Here is a 16159-nt window from a genome sequence, read left to right as displayed (position 1 = left end):
AAAGGAAAACAATTCTTCCTCAAAATTATTTTGACGAGAGAGAAACTTCACATAAAGCAAACCTCTATCACAACCTAGTATTTTATTTCTAAAGCTCTTAATACACTGCAGACATCTTGCGTCTGACAGTTCCTGGGTGGGAAGTTTTCCTTCCAGTCACTACCGAGCGTAAAACATCTGCCACCACAGTAGACTGATCCCCGCTATTGGCAATCCCCACATTTTGGGACACCTTCCAACAGGTGCCTTCAGGCTTAGCTGGGACACTTCTTTCTTCCAACCCAAAATATCCGCTGGGAACACTAGGAAGATCCAGGGAGCTACTGACACTTTAAGGGACAATCTCCAAGTTCTGATTGCCAAGCAGACGCTTTTTCTTTGGGTTCATTTCCTTGCACGTTGCTATACTTTATGGCCCTGAGATTACAGACATTTCATGGCAGATTGAGGCAGCATCTCACCGGCTTTGGTGGAAAAAGACATCGGTGTATCAGTAGTACACGTCAGTGCCATATCATTTGCAGTGGGAGTATTTTTTTTTTCTTTAATCTCAGTCTGTTTTAACGCTGTAAATAGGGAAAGCATATGTTATGTAACCGAAGAGTGAACCTAAAAAAATGATCATGCAAAAACACTTCAGGAATACCAAGCTCCTTGAGTTTGCAGTGATGCTGCTGCAGCACCTTTCTTGCAAAAATGAACTAGCCATTTATTTTTCTCACATTTACTGCTCTTACAGTGGGAAAGTGTCATTGCCCACCTGGTAGCCCAGAGCCATACAGAGAGCATTACATTTTAGGCATGTTTTTGCACTGTGAGCTGAAACATTTTCTGTTTTGAAGAAAGAATAGCTAATGCAGAAAGGAATCTTGCTAATATTTGAAGGAGGCCAAATAGTCCAGACTACCTGGGTTTCTCTCTTTGCTTTTCTACTGAGTTTAACCCAAGGGCTGTGCCTCAGCAGCCTCCACTTCTATTCGTTTGAGATAATTGTGTTTTACCATCCCTATACAAAGCTTTGAGCTTCATGGATGAAAAAACCCAAACAAACTACTTACGTCTCAAGAACAATTATTGTATTTGAATAAGATTTTTGAAGTGGAAGATGGCTGAGACAAAAGATACACTGGCCAATTCGTCAAGTGAAATTGTTTATTTCTTTCCCAGTCATCTCTTTTCAAGCAACATCTGGATACTCTCCAGAAGGCGACTAACTGCTGGGGACAGCTTGGATTAAATCATACGCATCTATTATTCAACTTAATGGCAGTATAGGGGAATACTACATTTTGAAGGGGCTGACAGAATTGAATGCTAAACAAAAAGGGGCAATGGTGGGTCAGAAGAGATCACTCAAAACTGTTTTAATCTATAACAAAAGAAAAGAAACACGTCAACATTGGCCAGATGCCTACAAAAATTGTAATGGTACAGTTGCCTTTTTGTAAAGGAGTTCATGATCTTGGTCTGTAAGGAACAATTCTTCTAAATTGCAAATTTTCTTGTAAAAAGCACAATTTTCTTTATTTTCAGGTTGTGCTAAGTGTAGTTTAGCCATTTCTTTTCCCAATTTATTCTGTAGCCACGTTACCCTCTCGCCTTGACAAAAATCATCATTTTAGCATCCTAGGCACTTTACTGACACACAGCTATGAACCGTGCATGTTCTGAAGATCATGTAAACTGAAGCAAGCCACCATACCCTGACAATAAGAATGGCAGCAAGACTCGCCATGTCCCCTCTCATCTTGGAGCTTCTTGATATCTACAAGCTGTTTGTGTTATACCCACCTAGCTAAACCATTACCTCCCTAGTATGGACACAACTACATCAACAGAAATGTTATTTTTTGATCAGCATGATTTACTTCCACCTGGAAAAGAAAACAAGTTATATGAATACAAATTACTCTTATGCAGGGACATTTATGTGAAGGATTATATCTTCCTACAGCTATTTTAGGAAGCTGCTGCAACACTAACCAACCAAGGGGGTGCAAAAATCAATGACTGGAGCAGAACCTGCTTGTCCAGGCCACTCTAACTGGACTCCTGCTCCACCTGTGTACACAAGAACCATCTCAGGTTCATCTTTGACCATCTCAGACGATTCTCCTTGCAATTGGTATTTAATACTTCATAATTCTTGCACAATTACACAAGAGAGAAACATTTAAATTTGTTTGTATTTCACAGTGTCTCAATTTTAAGCTGTTTGGCAGCTATGGACATTCGTAGGCTTCCAATTATATTCAGCTTTTGGCAAAGAAGAAGAATGTGTGTGTGAGGGATATGGCACGTGAAATTAATCACCCCACACATTTAGGAGCAAAGATGCTTAGCTTTTCCCAGCACTACCTTTTTTTTTTTTTTTTAAATTTCCATTTTTGTTGACATAAGCCCATTTCCTCAGGGAAAAAGTATGTGTTTCACAGACAAATGTTATGGCAGGGAATCCTCCCGGGCTGCTGCTACCCCAGTGTGCACAGGTACAGTCTCCGTAACCCACCCCATGAAGGAACAGCTGGAGACAAATATTCCATAGCAAAGGATGTGTCACTTCAGTCTCATGTCAGCTTCCAGCTGCAGTGCAACATCAGTTTCTTAGACTAGGTATCTAATATCAGGGAGAAATGCAATTAAAATTCTGGCAGTGACACGGAGACAAAACATTTGCTAGTAAGCAATAGGATATTCAGCCAGGGCCTTACTTCCAAAAAATGCATGCGTGCTTGCAGGAAATGTTATCTCTGAAGCTCTTTTACCTTTGATCATACAATTGGTCTGACGTTCCATCCATTTTTCACAATAACGCTCCCAAACTACCTATATGTCTCAGAAAAGGCAAGCAAAAATAAAATGTTGCTTTTCAGATGAGCATGAACGGACCTGGGAAGAGCAGAAACAGAGAGCAGCTGACAGTTCAGAGAGGAGTGCTGCTGGAGTTAAATTGAGCAATAGCTTCCTGACTAATTTGTCACCACACCTGCTCAGTAACAGGACCCCTCGTGCCTCCCGCTCCATCCATAAAATAAATCCGTGGTTCCCTGAAAATGCACTGATGGCTGAGAATATAAAAGACAGGTAGTAACTCTAAGAGGGAATTATTTATTTAACTAAATATGTCAATGTACTAGTTAAAGAAATAAAATGAACAGTAATGCTTAAGCCCCTCCCACCCTGAAAAACAAAGAGAGGTTAAAAGAGGAAGAAAAATGTGTAAGGACAGATTACAAAAGAAAATTTTAAAGGAGGCATTTGAATGAAGACAGTATCATAGCAAAATGAATCCTAAGAGGGAATTTGTTCCAAAATGAAGCCAAGAAAGGAGAGGGCATACAGAGATTCAGAAAATTACGAGGAATGTAAAACTAAATAGAGGTTATGGTGACAGGAAGCCTTTTAGTTTTATTATGCTTAGATAACACAGGCCATAATTGTTTAGGAAAGCATCCGACCCAAGGAAATTTCCATAGACAAGAGGAGATTTCCCAGCAAAGAGCTGAATAACTGAATAAACACCTCAAGTGTCAACCAATGAACACCGGCTTCATGAGCCTCATAAGACAGCACCGAAGTGGATTTTTACTTTTTCTTTGCAGTCACGTACCGACGGAGAAGAATCGAGCTTGAGTATCGGCCACGAGTGGTTGTCAGCACGCGAGCTCTGCGGGGAATTTGTCTGAAAGGAGAAACACGGGCAGTTTTTCAAAAGCGCTTGATGGTGTCCAACTGTACCCAGTGGAGTTTAGTTTGGCCCATGGTAACTGTTTGTGAAAAATTCCCCGCTAGAGTCTCGCATGTTAATGGAAAGCAGACACGGAGGGTATGTAAATGCAGACGAATTGGTAACAAACAGCTATGGTCAGCCGAGGCATCATTTCCTTCGCTCTGGAGTCAAACAGGGTCAAACCGAGTCAAACTGCGACGCACGCGTCAGGCGTACGAGTGATCTCAGAAGCCCTGGGGAGATTATTCATGGGCTTAAAGCTCAGCCTAGGCTGGAGCCCGCAGCTGAACACAAACTCTACCCAACCCTGTCTTCTCAGCCCCAGGAAACTTGCTTTTACTTATATTCTCAACAGCAAAAGGAGGACATAACATTGAATAAATACAAAAATTACTCGAAATACGGGAAGTAAAAATTCCATGTGGTCTTACCAAACAGTGGAAATAATACCCAGAGAGGACTATTTAATCTCAGTTTAAACTCATGAACCTGAAATGTATCCTGGGAAACATACAACACAGAGTAGGAAACAAAAAATAAAGCAGCAGCAGAATTTTATAATTTCATTCTTCTCCACAGGAGGTGAGTTAACATGCCAATATTTCAGATAAAGTTCAGCCTACATTTAAGAAACTTTCTTCCCCCTGCATTCAGATGCCAGAGTTTATAAGCAACAAAAAGAATTTTGCAATTTTATAACTAGTTTAGATTCACCTGAGTTTGTCAGGGAAAAAAGCAAAGAAACCAAACCCAAGTTAAAAATCATAATAAGTGCTAAAAAGAGCCACAGAGGATTTTTAAATCAAATGTTTGGAATCAGAATTCTGATTATAAGTGTGATTAGTCAACAAAATGTCTCTGATAGTTTTGAAAGTCCCATAACTTTTATCTTTCCACTGTACAAATAAATTTTAAAAAAAGGCATTTAAAATACTTCTGTCCTTACAAAATTTGTAAGCTGAAAGCTTTCCTCCACAGAATTTATTAGACAAGTAAATATATTAATATTTCAAAGAACATAAAAATAAGTACTAACAGGATCCCTGCCAAAAGAAAAAAAAAGCTCTCTGATTCAATTCGGTTCATTGATAGCCTGATCAGTACATACAGCTATTGTTTTAGCCCATTTTCCTTACCTTGGAGTGAAATAGGGTTTTCTCCTCCCTCTGTGATAATTATTTTTGACAGTTTCACTGTTTATATGTGAAAATGAGAAACTGTTAATTGAAATAAAAAGTGAGTCACTGTTTCCAGCAATTTTTGCCAATGTTTTGATCAGTGTCAATCTGAGCTTAATTATTAAGTTTTCTTTAAAGCAAGAGGCAAACCTGTATATTTGAATTTGGCCCCATAGAAATACTGCACTCTTCAGACGTACGTCAGTTTAAGGATATAAAGCTCAGCTAAACAGGGTTGAAAGTATATTTAATGACCATGCACTAGAGACCTATGGTAAAAATAACTCAAATGAGAAAATACATCCTTTTTTTTTTTTTTTTTGAGAAGGATATGAGAAGTCTTTAAAGCCTTTCAGCAGATATGATTAACCATGATGCATACAGTCTATCACTAACAACGCTGCCAAAGTCAATGTCTATCAGCTGTGAGAGGGAAATCATTTGGAAAGCCAACTGTGTGTCGTAGGCAAAGGGCAGGCTTTGCACCCCGTAGCCCACCACGCATTCCTCTGGTGTCTGCTGTATAAATATGCATCTGCTCTTGTAAACATGCTCGGTTATTCCGTAGAAATTCCACCATTATTTTACCATTAACGGACAAACTGGGCTTGGTAGAAATACATGAAGTCACCAGCAGATTCTGGGATAGCAGAAGTGCAAGGGAAAAATTTCCCATGTGTTTATTTGGCCTGGGGTGTATGTGTACATGAGAAAGAAGTGGGGGGAAGAAAAAAGAAGCTTTATAGCTACAAAGGAAAAAATGCTGAACCAAAAAAATTTCAGCCTGGGGGTGTAACTGAGAGCTGTTGTAGAAATCTGTCTCAAGAAGCCATTTTCATGGCAAGTTTAAATGGCCCTACAAAAAGCATGTCCAGTTAATATATACAGTGATTCTCTTTAACTAAGAAAAGGGTAATAATCTTTTAATAAATAACATTGGATTAATATATGGCAAAATACTTTTTAGAAGATACAATTATTTGTACAGAAGACACAGCACGCACTTTAAGTCACGTGCCAATGTCATCATTGGACTTGAGAAGAAAGCAGCTTTCCTATGCCACAACAATTTTTTTTTTCTTTTAAATCTTTTCTTCTTTTTCTAAATCAGGATAGATCCAAGAGCTTTAGGAACCTGTTCACAAAACAAGAGGCAGATAGCCCCACTCCTGAATGTTTTCGCTGCTCTTGGAGGTGGAAGCACTGTTCCAGGGAGTGGGAAGCTCGGTTTCAAGCCCCTGCGAATCAGGCAGAGCAGACATTTAAACCTACCCCTTCCACTAAACTCCTGGTTCTTTCTAAAAACAGCCAAATTTTCAGCTTTGCCAGTGACTTTCAAGCTTCTTTTGATTTATGGTCCCCTGAGTATTTTCTCTAACTCCTCCATAACAGGAAGAGCCCACCAAAAAATGACTAGTTAAGCAAATCAGAATTTTCTAAGTCAACGCAAAATAAGAAGAGCTCCCAACTGTCTTTCAGAACCACTACCAGTTTCCTACTCACCCACAATATCAATGCATGCGTTAGAGTAGTGGGCGCCCCCTCACCACCCCATCTTGTTGCTCCCTGTGACCGCATCATGCCATCCTCACGTTGTTAACGTGCTGCTGCAGGGTGCCTCCAGCCATCATCCAGCACGGTGCCACTCACTTCCATGAGGCAAATGAGCAATTGTAAATGAGATGCAAAGCTCTGCTTTTCTCTCCTTTTCCCCCTTTTCTGTAGGATCCATGTACCGTTAGGCAGCGCAAAGATGTATGAACTGAGAAAGAGAAGTTGGCTAAGCGAGTGGAAACATTGGTGGTCTTAGTCATGATACCTTGCTTCCGTAATAAGAAGAGAGCCCCCATTTCTCCATGCTTTCATCCTCTGCTTCTGGATGCATGCACTTGCACCAGCTCTGGAGTCTGCACGGCCCTTGGTAGCTGGTTCAGCTCATTGAGTCAGAGGAAAATGGAGGCTGGGTCAGAGACGGCCAGAGGGTGCTTGGCAGAATCACACTCAACTTCTTGCCTAGCTTCTCCCGTAAAGGGCTTGCCCAGCTCCCCTAGGTGCTCACTTCCCTGCTTGCCCTCGCGACAGATTTCCCAGTATAAAGCCAAATCTCTCTTGAGGAAAACTGAGGCAATCGCCCTTGGTCCTACCCACAACAGACATGGACAACTCACCCATTACAGTCATTGTTGTATCAACCTCTCAAGCCTTTGAAACCTCTCTCATTTTCTTTTTCTCTGTAGATGCAACAACACATGATTTTCAGGGGCTGCCCAGTCCCTTGAGTTGAACAGTGTTGTGGGAACAGTGACTTTCCATTTGTGGACACTGCAATAGTAAGGGACCAGCTGCATCAGCTGAATGTTCACAAGTCTGTGGGGCCTGATGGGATTCATCCCAGAGTACTGAAGGAGCTAGCAGATGTTACAGCAGGACCCCTCTCAATCATCTGCCAAAGGTCTTGGGAGTCCAGGGAGGTCCCTGCTGACAGAATGCTAGCCAATGTTATTCCAGTTTACAAGAAGGGAGTGAGGGAAGACCCGGGAAACTACAGAAAGGTTAGTCTAACCTCAGTAGCTGGAAAAATTATGGAGAAGATCATACTGGGTACTACTGAAAGGCCTTTAAAGAGTAATGCAATCATCAGGCACAGTCAACATGAATTCACAAAGGCAAAGTTCTGTTTAATTAATTTGATACCCTTCTACGATAAGGTCACCTGCCTAGTGGAGGAAGGGAAGGCAGAGGATGTTTTCTTCTGGATTTTAGTAAGGTTTTTGATACTGTACCTCACAGCATCCTTCTGGACAAGTTGTCCAACTGTGGGATGAACAGGTGGACAGCATGCTGCGTGAAGAACAGGCTGAAGGGCAGAGCTCAAAGGGTTGTAGTGAATGGGGCTGCATCTGGCTGGTGACCAGTGGTGGTCTTCAGAGCTCAGTTCTAGGGCCACATTATTAATGATGTGGAGGCAGGAGTTGAATGCACCATTAGCAAGTTTTCTGATGATACCAAACTGGGAGCTGCTGTTGACTCTCTCGAGGGACAAGAGGCCTTGCAGAGGGATCTAAATAGATTGGAGCATTGGGCAATCAGCAGTAGCATGACATTGAATGAGAACAAATGCCAGATTCTGCACGTGGGATAGAGTAACACTGGACACAAGTATAAATTGGGAGAGGAGTGGCAGGAGAGCAGCCCTGCAGAAAGGGGTGTGGGGGTGCTGATCAGCAGCAGCTCAGTGTGAGCCAGCAGTGTGCCCTGGCAGCCAGGAGGGCAAACCCCATCCTGGGGTGCATCAAACACAGCGTAACCAGCTGGTCAAAAGAGGCGATTGTCTCGCTGTATTCAGCCTTGGTGTGGCCTCACCTGGAGAACTGTGTGCAGTTCTGGGCCCCACCATTTAAGAAGGATGTGAAGGTCCTTGAATGTGCCAAAGGAGGGCAACAAAGCTGGTGACAGGGCTGGAAGGAGGAGCGGCTGAGGCTTGTCTAGTTTGGAGAGAAGGAGACTGAGGGGTGGCCTCATTGCTCTCTCCAGCGTCCCGAGGAGGGGAAGTGCAGAGGGAGGTGCTGAGCTCTTCTCCCTGGGATCCAGTGGCAGGATGCATGGAAATGGTTCAAAGCTGCACCAGGGGAGGTTCAGACTGGACATGAGGAAACATTTCTTTACCAAGAGGATAGTCAAACCCTGGAAGAGGCTTTCTAGAGAGGTGGTCAATGCCCCGAGCCTGTCAGTGTTTAAGAGGCATTTGGACAATGCCCTCAATACCATGCTTTAACTTTTGGTAAGCCCTGAAGTGATCAGGCAGTTGGACTGGGTGATTGCTGTAGGTCCCTTCCAACTGAAATAGTCTATTCTGTTCTAAATTACTCCTGCCTTTGGACTGCTTTCCTGTTCATACTTTTGTGCTCTTTGTGCTGTCCTTTTCTGGACGTACTTCAAATTATCCGCACCTTTCAAAATGGAGTGTCCTAAATCAGAGACAGACTGGCAGCCAAAACCTCATCTATTCAAGCAGAGCAGAATAGATACTTTCCATGTCTTTCCCATACGCAGTATTCCTGTTAATACCATCCCAGTGCGCCACACACTTTTTCTATTAAAGCAGCATCAGACTGCTGACTTGTACTTATTTAACACTCTGAGAACAAAAAGCCCCAAACTAAGGAAATAAGTATATACAATAACCCCCACCTAAAAACTGTTCACTTCAACAAAGAATTATTTCACCAGGTCGCTCCTACTAAATCCCTCACAATCCCTCACCACAGCAATAATACAGCTTGAACAACCAGCTTAGAGTTGTTAAAAGTGTTTAAATTAATTGACTAGCAAGGACATTTCATGTATCCCAAAGGAATTTTGTAGCCCATTGGATGTCAGATGAAAACCAGGACTTATATCCACTTTGCATAATGGACAAATCCACTGCGAAAGGCTGAAACCTGATAGTGAGGACAAAGCACAAGTTTTCTATCATTGCTGTCTTGCACGGGCATTTTGTTTTTATTCAAACTATAGACCATCTATGGAAAAATAAACTTTTTTTTTTTTTAAATAATTCTAAAAGCAGCTTAACACAGATTTCTGACTAGAAAACATTTACATAGATTATATATGAAAACTGTGTTCACCAAACACATTTTTCTCATTAAATTAATCCAGGAATCACTTGTACTGATACAACTTGACCTCTGATATCAACCAAGCAGGCTGCAGAGCTGAAGAGTATCTCTGTGAAACAGAACAGAGAAAAATCTCAGTGCCAATGAGTGAGAGGAACTGGAACATCAAATAAATCTTTTCTATCTCCTTCCTCTGAAAAATGATAACTGAGATGGAAGGGTTATTTTGGTAGTAGAACAGCCAGGTATGAATAGCAACTCCTGGGGGTGCGCTGGGGAGGGTGGGGGGGCTGAATGAGGACACGTAGCTTCCAGTGAGCTGTCACTTGGCAGCGGCAGACAAAAATGGATGTCTGCCTCTTAAACAACCAGGTACAGAATGTTTTAATGCATGTTGGATGTAGTTCAATGTGCATTTAAAGAATTTAACATGTCTTTGTGGCAGCTTATACTATAAATACATGTCAATAAAACTTTGATGTGTACTACCATACCAGATACTCAGAACAGCTTCTGACAATTGTGTGCATTGAAGGTACCAGAACCAATTCCTTTGGGCAAGAGGAAGCTTTACACCATACACCCAGCAGGTTGTGCCTTTGGGGGGGGGGGAATCATTAAGTTTAGTGGGGTTTTTTTTCTTTCTTATTTTTTCTTTTTTTTCTTCTTTTTTTTTAAGTCAGTCTACCTTTCTCTGCTGCCACGTCCCTCTTCCCCCCTTCCCCATTTACCTGTGAATCTATTTGCTTCATTGTTGGGAATTTAACCAACTTGTCAGCTGCAGTTGTTGCTATAGTTTTCTCCCGCTGCACCTCATTGACTGCTTTTGCTGTGTTGCTCGCCAGCATTGTTTAGGCTTTCTGTTCTACGTATTGCAACTTAAAACTACCGTTTGCTTGCACAGGGAATATTAGAAAACTCCTAGTGAGGAAATTTCACCCCAACAAATTATTTTCTGAAGTTGCCAGCAAGATAAGGCTTTGGCACCCCAAGAGCCCTGCATTGTCTGTTTAACATGGGAGCCCAGGAGGAGTTCTGCCGTGCTCCCAACCTCCCCGCGGGTGCACAGGTGACGAGCATCCCTCCTGGAGGCACCTCCCCACCACAAAACAGTCGGTGCCACCAAGCTGCCTGCCCTGCGCTGAAAATCCTCCATGTCCAGACAGTTGTCATCATAAAAGCCCTTGAAACTGAAGCTGTTTAACACAATTCAAACTCTTGGTCAAAAAAAAAAAAAAAAAAGAAAAAAGAAAAAAGGAAAAAAAAAAGATACCCCAGCAAGCTAACTCTTTACTAGCTCTTCGTTAAGCTTATTTGAAGTTCCTTCATCATCCTGAATCGCAGCTAACTTAAGTCCTCTGTATGTTTACCACCACGTTTTCCAGTTTACAAAGAGAAGCACAACACACTACATTTGAACTGGAGTAAATAACAATATATAAAATACAATAATAACCTGAAGAAAACATGAAGACAATTCAGCAGTTGCTTAATGAGTTCAAAGAGGAGACTTTTGTCATCCTCAAACACATATAACAATAGAATTCAATATCTTTTGTACTCTAATGGGAATTACCAAAAAATTTATTGCATTATAAAAAGGAAAAGGAAAGCAGATCATTTGAATGGTGGACCTCGTTCCAGTACTTTTTACAACATGCTAACAAGAAAATTTCTGTTCTCATTACTGCAGGGGTACTTTGTCACTATTAAAAAAAAAAAATTAAGTATATGCATTTGTATACAATTACATTCAGTATTTATTGTTAAATAAGCCTTTGCTCATGGGCAGGCAGGCCCTTACGACCAGAGGCAAAGCACTGTGACCGGTCAGTGACAGGCTCTCTTTTCTCCGCAGCACACGGCTGTGTTGCCATTTGCTGTCCTGGAAATCCTTGCCACGCCGCACCGTTACCCAGCGAAACAGAAGGGATTGATCCTATTAGGATTTGTCGCTTTTCTGTATATCAGTTGGTAAGAATTACATACTTTAAAACATTTTCTTCAAGTGATCTACTTTGTAAAACAAGGCCAAACTCCGTACTTAGATTAAGGTCCCTCCCAGGCACGTGGGAGACTGCAGTCTGTTCTGGGGAGAAGTCATTTAAACTTCAGCTGAGACCCATGAAAACTGTTTCCAGGCAGAGGCAGAGCAGATTTCTTCAAACACGATACAGCTCCCGAGACCACACATGGTATCTCCTGCTCCTCTAGGGCCTCTTACAGAAAGGCAAATAAATTGCCATAAACTCTGGAGTACTTCGAGTTATTTCTGCTGGGCTAGAGTTCTCCTTTCATTTCGACCAGTACCATCAGGTTTACCTCTGCTTGCTGTCTTGCTCACTGCAAAACCACCAAACCTCAAAGGTCTGAGGGTCACAGGAGCAAAAGAGGAGTAAAACTCAGTTTGGTATTTGGCAGGGACACATGACTGGGGTTAGAAACTTGAGACAGAAAACGATACTCAGAGCCAGGTGCAAACTGATGCGTAGCAAGGAGGCATCTGCCCCACTACCACCTCCCACTCCACCAGCGGACACCGCCTACGTGTCCAGCAATGTGCCACAGTTGATCTCCAGTGGGTTGGAGGGCGATCCTAAGAGAATGAACTATATCTAACCCAGGCCCCCCCCTCTGCCCATAGCCCTCCACCCGCCTCCTGTGGGTGTTACGCACCCCTGGAGCTGGGTTTGCATCCACTCCTGCTCATCTCATCCCGGCTGCGGTGCTGGGGTCTGGAGACGCTGCCCGCTCCATCTTAGCTATGGGCAGCTGCCAACACTTCGGACCACTTTGGGGGGTGCCTTATGTTGAGACTTAGCTCAGGAGCAGGTCCATATAGGTTTAGGGTATGCTGTGACATCAGACGCTTTCCAGGGCTCAAGAAACACCCGGGCCCTGGGGTGGGGGGTACAGAACAACTGGTCAGCAAGGAGGGGACTTGTCCTCATGCAAAGCTTTCTGAGAAGTCACTGGGACTGTGAGGGAGCCCATCCTTCCCATTCCTACCCACCAGTTCTTACTATCAGCTAGAGCTGACAGTGTCAGCCCACTGAATGAAAATCTGGAATAGAAAATAAACTGCACAGATGAAACGCTGTTGTGACTTGAAAAGCCATCAGAGTGGCTGTGGAAGCAATGGACTTCGCTGCTACATTATGTAACCAAGTTACGAACCATTTATCCTAATCCAGCCCAGAGCCTGATAGGATTACGATGACGGCTTCCTAAATTCGTTTTCTATGTTCTGGTTCACCCAGTTGCTTAACGCCCGCTTTGTTTTGCTTGTCTTCTGACAGCTTTTGGTTTTTACTGTCTTTGAGACCAGATGGCTTTCTGGGTGACTACTGCAGTCACATGTGCCATGCTTTCCCCTAAAGCCCCTATCACCTGAGCAATTTCACCCCACAGGAGACACGGCTCATGCCAGGGCCTCGATCTCCATCAAAGGATGAGGATCAGCGCATTTGAGGCCTCACAGTATCTTCTTTACGTTGATGTTGCATGGTGCTGCCGCAGTCCTGAGTGGAAAGTGGTCCCTTAGAGCACTCGTCCCGTGTCCCAGGGCCCTGATAACTGGATAAACTATATTAGGATTTCAATACTGTTTCTTTCTCTCCTCCTGAGGCAGCAAGGCACCTCCTCTCTGCTTTCTTTTTGCCTCCTTGTCTTGGTTCCCTGCAACCACAGACAACAGCTTTCTACTAACAGAAAAATTTTTTAGCCCATGCACTGACATCTTAACACGTGCATGCATTTTACTGTCGGTGCTGCAACCTGGTGATTTAATACCCCCATTTGGGCACCTTACGTTTCACAAGCAACACAAAGTCCTTCGTAAAAGCCTCTCCTTGAACCGTCACTGCCATCACCATGCTTCCCGTTCCCCGGTGTCGATGCGCTGAGAACTGACTGGTCCCTGCAAGGCAGCGAGAAACCGAGCGGCCGGCGACGCCTTGCATGAGGGTCCTGCCTCTGAGCAGGGCTTCCTACAGCTTTGAACGCCCATCGTGTTGAAAAAGGAAAGGTGGCTTTCAGTTGCAGGACACCAGGGCTAAGAGAACCCTTAGGCTTGTTAGTTCTTGCAAGGATGGATCTTGCATCTCCTGGTTGCGTTAAGTAATCCCTTACTCCTGGAGTTATCACACTGAAAACAGTGTAGAATGTATAAATTTTAGAATTGGCATTTTAAACTTTAAATATTAAAAAGGAAATAACAGTAGAATGCTCTTTCCCATTTCAGTGGTAATAGATCAGTGTAAAAGAAATCTTAATCTTCACAATTTTGCATGTGTTTTGGAGAAAAGCTCAAACTACCTTTGCAAGGGAATATAAATCATTATAGATTGCACTCTGTATACAAAACTAAAATACAAAAAAAAACCCCAAACCAAATTAAATATAGAGACTGATGGCTTTCTTGTAGCATGTCCACATTCCACCTCTGTTAGGAATCAAAATATTTTTCCTTCACTGCATGCTAATTTTCAGTTCACGACCTTTTAATTTTGAACTAACCAGTCTCAGGGAGCTCATATGTGGCCAATATGTTCTTTTCTCCTTTCTGGATCTTCCCATTTACTAATTCCCCAGAGATACCTTTTTTTCCCCTTCAGTGAATGTGGTGGACCCATTAACATTAATGGACAGATAATGAGAGGATGGGATAAATCCCCTAGTTGCATCCAGCTGTACTATGACAGCCCATCGCCTCTCGCTGGTATCTATTTGCTGTTCTCTATCCGATAGCAGTTTGGCAACTTTCGCTGTTACCTCAAACTATCCTCCCCATAATTCTGGACATTGTCTGCTTCTGACTCACTCACTGATATCCAAGGTAAAATCTTGGTAAAAATTGAAGTCTAGTGAAATGAAATCTTCAGAATAATAAGCCCCTGCATCCTGCATGTATATTTAGCAGGTGATCACCCATGATAAATGAGCAATATGCATTTGCAAGTTGTGGGGTACATTTTATGAAATCCCTAGGGGGAAAATTAAAAAAAAAAAAACAAAAACAAACAACAAAACCCCCCCAAAACCTAAAACCGAAAACTGTCAGCTGTTCTGTGATCAAATTAAGCAAGCTCAGGAATCTGGAAGTATGCCCCAAGATAAAAAAACTGGCAACACACAGCTCCCACCAAGTCAGAAAGCTGAAAGCACTTTAGCGCTTCTGCATAGTTATTTGTTTAGGTTCAAAAATATGGGCTGAAGTGCTTCACATCAGGCACGTCAGCTGGCCAAATTGGATCAAGATAATCTAGTTCCTCATTGTATAAAATACAGACAGTTGTCCTCTGTTTTACTGTTCCAGGCACATTAAGAAAATAGTAGCCGTACGCAGTGAAGAATGCTTGCTGATGCTTGCATGGGCTCCTGTTAGCACCCAGCCTTCAGGAGTTCTCCTCAGCTTCTCTGTGGCCCTTTGTGCAGGCTTTTTAAATTTTTGTCATTTTAAACCACTTAGCTGTGCTACAGCTAAGTAATTGTTTGATGAAAGAACCTATCTTAAATCACAAACATGAGTCTGTACATTTAACATTCCTGTGCTCAGCCCCGACACCTCCACTACCAACCCCCTCATTTGGCCAATCTACCCCTTAGGTGGGGATTAGCGAATGCCTCTTCACAGGCACGGTAAACCCCCTCCTTTTTTTATGCCAGACCCCCTTCTGCTCTAACTAGAGAAATGAAAAATAATCTTTTCCAATTTTTTTTTTTTTTTTCTCTTAGCACTCTCCCATTCCTCAGTTTCACGACACAATCTCAGGCTGGTGGGGCAGCCTGTTTGTCACTTCTCTTTGACGGTCAGTGCAAGGTGGCAGGCTGGGTGCATTCAGAGAGAGCAGGATTGCATTCCCACGTTAACACTTGTGGTGGAAAATATGGCAAACCCCTTAGACGCATTCTGTTTTAATGAAGAATTAAAACTTTTAGGACTCTTTGGACCCAAAGGTTCTTTTTAGGGAAGTGCTGCCCATCCATGGCACATCCTCATAACAATCACTGGAAACCTGACCTATTTTTTTTTTTTTTATATTTTTTACGTAGTCAATGAAAATATATATAATTTTATCCATAAAAATGTTTTTTCCCCCCCCCTACATTTAATATATAAAGACCATTTTTATATTAAGTCCAGGTATTTGCTACCAGCCACTCTTACGAGCTGTAAACAACGAAAATAATACCAGTGAACTGATAGCCACTACAAGACATTTTTGAGAGAAGAAAAAGGCAGAAAGAGAGGGCTTAAGTAGAAGAAAAGAAGCCCTATAAAGCCGACATAATCATCATCTTCCTTTCTCTTCTTTCCTGTTCCCAAACACTGCTTTGCAAATGGTTCTGGAACAAAGGAGCAAAGCAGCTACACCACTGCTTCCTACCTACCTGCTCCTCCTCTCCTCCCTCTTGTAGGCCAAGAGAAAAAGTGCTGGAGAATCCCCCTTGCCCTCTTGCCTCCTGAAAACTTCTTTCTACTCCAAAAATAGTGGTCAACAGCAGCAGGACAGGGACAGTGGGGACCAGCACTTTCTGTCCCCACAGAACCTGAAGAACTGGATAGGGGCTGAAAAACTCCTGTAACTGAAGAGCAAATGCATATGTGAGAGCTTATTTGAATAAGC

At 42.6% G+C, this 16159-nt stretch overlaps 1 protein-coding gene across 4 annotated transcripts in view; it reads left to right on the top strand.

The window, feature by feature from the left end:
- ADTRP (androgen dependent TFPI regulating protein) overlaps window positions 1–16159 on the top strand; it is a 35953-nt gene that overhangs the window by 11853 nt on the left and 7941 nt on the right. For all 4 annotated transcript variants that reach the window (XM_054818135.1, XM_054818136.1, XM_054818138.1 and 1 more), the window contains one exon: window positions 11389–11504. In XM_054818135.1, coding sequence (XP_054674110.1) covers window positions 11389–11504 — 116 coding nt within the window. The remainder of the gene's footprint in view (window positions 1–11388; window positions 11505–16159) is intronic.

Source organism: Grus americana, chromosome 2 (assembly GCF_028858705.1).
Source record: "Grus americana isolate bGruAme1 chromosome 2, bGruAme1.mat, whole genome shotgun sequence".
Classification (NCBI taxonomy): domain Eukaryota; kingdom Metazoa; phylum Chordata; class Aves; order Gruiformes; family Gruidae; genus Grus; species Grus americana.
The sequence above is the reverse complement of the archived record's forward strand: the minus strand, read 5'-3'. Positions and strand labels throughout refer to the sequence as shown.